The sequence below is a fragment of the Gastrolobium bilobum genome, unplaced genomic scaffold (assembly GCF_033153095.1).
Source record: "Gastrolobium bilobum isolate Gb01-03AN ecotype WA unplaced genomic scaffold, APGP_CSIRO_Gbil_v1 utg918, whole genome shotgun sequence".
Lineage (NCBI taxonomy): Eukaryota > Viridiplantae > Streptophyta > Magnoliopsida > Fabales > Fabaceae > Gastrolobium > Gastrolobium bilobum.
This window is the reverse complement of record NW_026898111.1, coordinates 399,635-404,384: the sequence shown is the minus strand read 5'-3', so window position 1 is coordinate 404,384 and position 4,750 is coordinate 399,635. Positions and strand designations below refer to the sequence as shown.

The window sequence follows — 4,750 nt, the reverse complement described above, 5'->3', positions numbered from 1 at the left end:
CATTCTTAAAATAATTTGCATATATGAATAGTAAGAATTTTTCTCAACAGAAAACACACAACGTTGAATTTTTTTTTTTTTAATTCATATTAGTGGCTGTCTTAAGTCTTAACCATGGCAAGTAAAATAAACCAGTAGATTCCAATTAGTTTCAAATTGCAAGTTCTTCCTTGAATTTTTATTTTTTTTAATTCATATTAGTGGCTGTCTTAAGTCTTAACCATGGCAAGAAAAATAAACCAGTAGATTCCAATTAGTTTCAAATTGCAAGTTCTTCCTCACACATAACTTCCATGTAGGGATTTAAATGGATCAAATGGTCTATTAAGTGATTATAATTCGGTCTAATTAGGTTAGGTTTGACCGAGCTAATATATTTAGTAAAATAAAATAGACTTGGACCTCAAAAAAAAACTTGTTTAGAAAACATTTCCTTTTACAAAGATTGACCTATACGTCGTATTATTTATTTTAATTAAAATAAAATAAATAATTATTTATATAATTTTAACTAATACAAATTTATTATATATGTATATATATTTTGTAACTTTGATAATTATTAAAGATTCGTAGGCTTAAACATACTAATATGTCTAGGTCATACATTTTGATTTTTAAATATAGACAAGATCAAACCTATAATGTACACCAAATTAATAGGTCAAACCAAGTTCAAAATATTTCATATAAACTTAACCTATTTATGCCAAAACCTAATCTGACTAGCTTATTTACACTCCTACTTCTAGGTATGTCGAAAGGAAATGATCATATAATAATGTTTATAATATTAACAAGCTGCAAATATTATTTATTTTTAAACGATTAAATATATATATATTTATATATATATATATATATATATATATATTGCAATATTTGTTAGAGAGATATAAAATAATTAATTTAGCCTCACCAAATACCTTAAAGTTTTGGGTTGAAATGATGCTTATTATGGTATCGGAGCTTCAATGAACACGAGGTCACGAGTTCGATCCTCATTGCCCCCGCTTTCAGGTGAAATTAAGAAAGCACAAGGCAAACTAAAAGAATGGGCTTGTGTCATGCTTCGAGCCCAAATGGCTCTTGCGTGAGGGGGTATATTAAAGAAATATAAAATAATTAATTTAGCCTCACCCAAAATCTTAAGATTTTGAATTGAAGTGGCGCTTGTCAATATTCATTCTTTCATGTAATCGTCAAATTATGTAACTTAAAAATAAAATGTGCATAAATAATTATGATTTAAGTGATAATAAATTTATTTTCTTTAATTAGAGATCTCGAATTCTAGTTTTAATAATAAAAATAATAATATGGAAAGAGCTGTCCCTAGTATGAATCAATTTAAATCGGTTTGGATATTAAAAAAGAGTGCAGTATTTAACCATGTTGTAATGACTTTTAATGACATATCGTTAATTCTTCTAAAAAAATGATATACCATTGAATAAATAAATAAATAAATATGTAATGTTAATATAACAAGATAAAAAAAAAATTGAGAATAAAAACCAATCAATACTAATCGATAACATATCATCCTTTCCATATTTCAGAACCAAGAATGAATAGTACAATTGCAGCATATCAAATTACAGTAAACTAAAAAACGTTTCCCCATGAGAATCAGAAGTGAACATAACTAAAAAACATGCTCAAGTTCCAAACGGCAGCATTACTTGCCATATAGAAAGAACAGAATTGCTGCAGATTTATTAGATTATTATTATTATTCCAGTGCTTAAATAATATTTATTATATATGAATTGAAGAGAGAGATTTAAGGGCATTTGGGTCCTCCTGACTGTGTCTTCCAGTTGTTGTAGCAAGGGCAAACTTGCTTGTTCCCATATGTACCAGGAGGAACACAGAGGCATTTGGCACAGCATTTCAGGCAGTAAAACATGCATGGCTTCTTGTGATGTGTTGCTGAACAACGGTAAGTGCACTTTGGTTTGCAGTCTGCAGTGTAATTGCACACACACACACACACACACAATTAGTAGTTCCCTTAAAGACTTGGTTAATTAAAGGCTAAAACAGAACTATACAAATTAAGTTTTTTTTTTTTTTTGTTCTAAATTATGGTTTCTTCAATGCAAAATTGGAAGACCCAAAATTGGTGGATACACATTATGATTGAAAATACCTGAAGGGCGAAGTTTTGCTAGTCCATAAACCTGCTCAAGCATTACACATAAAACATTGGGAGAGTTAAAACAATTGGATTCTTATTTTGAAGTTAAATAAATTGCATGCATACGCTTTAACCATAATATGAATAATAAATTACCTTAGTCACATCAGAGAACGTAACCAAAAGAAGCAAAGAGAGAATGACCAAGATTGAGTACGGACGACCTGCCATTGCTGTGAAAAGCGAAGAGCTCACTTTCTTCTTAAAGAAAAGATAAACAAAAGGAATGACTTGAAAAAGTCAATTACCCTTCTCTCACAACAGTGTATGGAAGATGAGTGAAGCAACATAGGGAATTGAGTCTGTATTTATAGGAATCAAGGAGTAGCTTGGAGGTTAATCAAAATCTAGGATTGAATCCTTTGCATTTTTTAGGTGCATGTTAGAAGAGAGAAATATAAAAAAGTGTAAAGTCTCTTTTTGGAGTACTAACAAAAAAATATGGTTCTCATTTTAGTCTCTTAAAAAAAAATTAGTGTGGAGGTCCATAAGAATTCAAAGTGGACCCATTTAGTTGAAATTGTGGTCCCTCACAAATTCAAAAAAAATCGGCATCAGCCTCTCAAAAGGACTAAAATGGGTCTATTTTAAATTTCATAGAAATCAGGTGACCAATTTTATTGTTGTAAAAGATTAAAATGAGTACAGTGTGTTTTGAACAAAAGGGCTTTACTTTATAAAAAATTAGGATCACGATTGAAAAGATACACTCATTCAGGGATTAATGTACACATCCATTCATGACGAAATGACACATATTTTCAAATTAAACTTTTTATTTATAAAAAAATTAATTCCAACAAACACATCTTTCTACTCTCAAAAAAAAAAAAACAAGTAATCTAATTTCATCATTAAAATACCAAGATAAAAAAAGTGTTGTAAGATTTTTTTTAAGGCAAGGGGTGAGAACATACAAACGATGCTTGACTGAGAAAATAAGCGATAAAATCGGCATGTTTGTTGCTTCCTTTTTATTCGCTTTTTGTCAACTAGGTAACATGCTGCTAATTGGTTTATTTTCTTCTTTATGGCCACAATAAAAATTAAGAATACCCCTACAGAGTTGTGGAAAATAATTGTGTAAGTGTAATCAATAATATTAAAAGGTTGTTAGGCGATTATATAATTGGATAAGAAGTCTGAATTTTTTTTTGATTTCTTTCTTTTTTATAAGTTCTTATAATTTAAAGCTACAATCCGAGTACAAGCCCTCACGTTGTAAGGGTGCACATGTGAGTGAACATGGGCTTATTGTTGAATTCGTTGATTTATATGAATTAACAACTACTATATGATTAACATTACGTATTGATCACATGCAATTTGACAAACCTTATGTATAAATTTTCCAGCATTTTTTCATAACTTATGAGCTAGTTGTACTTCATAAAAGAAGATTCTTAAGGTTAAGTGTTAAATTAACTACATCATCATATCAGATTTCTGCATAGCCTTGTAATAGGAGTGTTCATCTACCAATCCAAACCGATTCAAACTGCGGTGACCGAACCGGAAAACAGATAACCGAATAAACTGAAAATCGAAAAAAAATCACAAATTTTAATGGGATTGGATCAGTTTTCGGATTGGTTAATGAAAATCGATCCAATATATTAATTCCCCTCTACCTACTTGGATCTTTCCCGAATCATAGCCCAAAAATTTCTAAACCTAAGACCCATTAACCCATCAACTAAACCCAAGAAACAATTTAGTCACGTCTCATCAACAAAATTTCATCTATGTAGAGCTTAATATCTCATTGCAAAAAAAAAAAAAAAACTATATTATAGTTTGATGCTTTTTCATTTCAACAAAAAAAAGTTGCAAAGTCAATATATACAAAATAAGTTATTTGTACAATAATCATGAAACAAATTTTAGGATTTTCAAAAAACTTAAAACCGATCCAATTCAAACCGAAAAAAATTGGATTGTATCAGATCGGATTTAAAAAAAAAATCCAAATAGAATAGATGATTACATGATCAAACCAAAATGATTGAATCAGATAATTTTTGCTTTCAAAATCGATTCAATCCAGAGCGCGAACCGTTACGAGGAATCCTAATTGTTCACCGTTTATTATCTTTCTCGGTAAGTAAGCTACTAAAACGAATTTCGGCAGTTAAAATCCCATTGAGCACGTTGTCAAAGCTTTCTATAATTTATGGCGTATTTATTTTGCCGACAGCAAGGGAGCTTTAATTCAATCGAGGCCATGATTTATGCCACTTAATGTGAATGTTTTAAATGGGTCATTCAGTTTTCAAATAACAATGCCACCCATATGAGCAAAAATCTTGGAGACAGGAGAGCATATAATGTTTGAAATTCAAGGGTAAGTAATAAAAAAAAATTATACCAGAAAAGAATGAACTAAGTATAATGTATATAAGTGAAATGATTCGATGAATTTAATTTCTTAAGGTTTTGAGTTAATAACTTTAATTAGAACTTAAAAAAATTCTAATAAAAAATTGTAGAATGAATAAATAAAATGAAAAACGTTCACCAAAAAAAAATGAAATGAAAAACTTGGAT

At 29.5% G+C, this 4,750-nt stretch overlaps 1 protein-coding gene across 1 annotated transcript; it reads right to left on the bottom strand.

Annotated features, from left to right (window-relative positions):
* Positions 1 to 1,786: 1,786 nt before the first annotated feature.
* On the bottom strand, positions 1,787 to 2,374 carry LOC133312952 (protein RSI-1-like). The gene is made up of 3 exons (XM_061514249.1): positions 2,300 to 2,374; positions 2,156 to 2,186; positions 1,787 to 1,968 (listed from the first exon to the last, which is right to left on the bottom strand). The coding sequence occupies exons 1-3, from the start codon at positions 2,372 to 2,374 to the stop codon at positions 1,787 to 1,789; spliced, it is 288 nt and encodes a 95-aa protein (XP_061370233.1).
* Between the last annotated feature and the right edge of the window lie 2,376 nt (positions 2,375 to 4,750).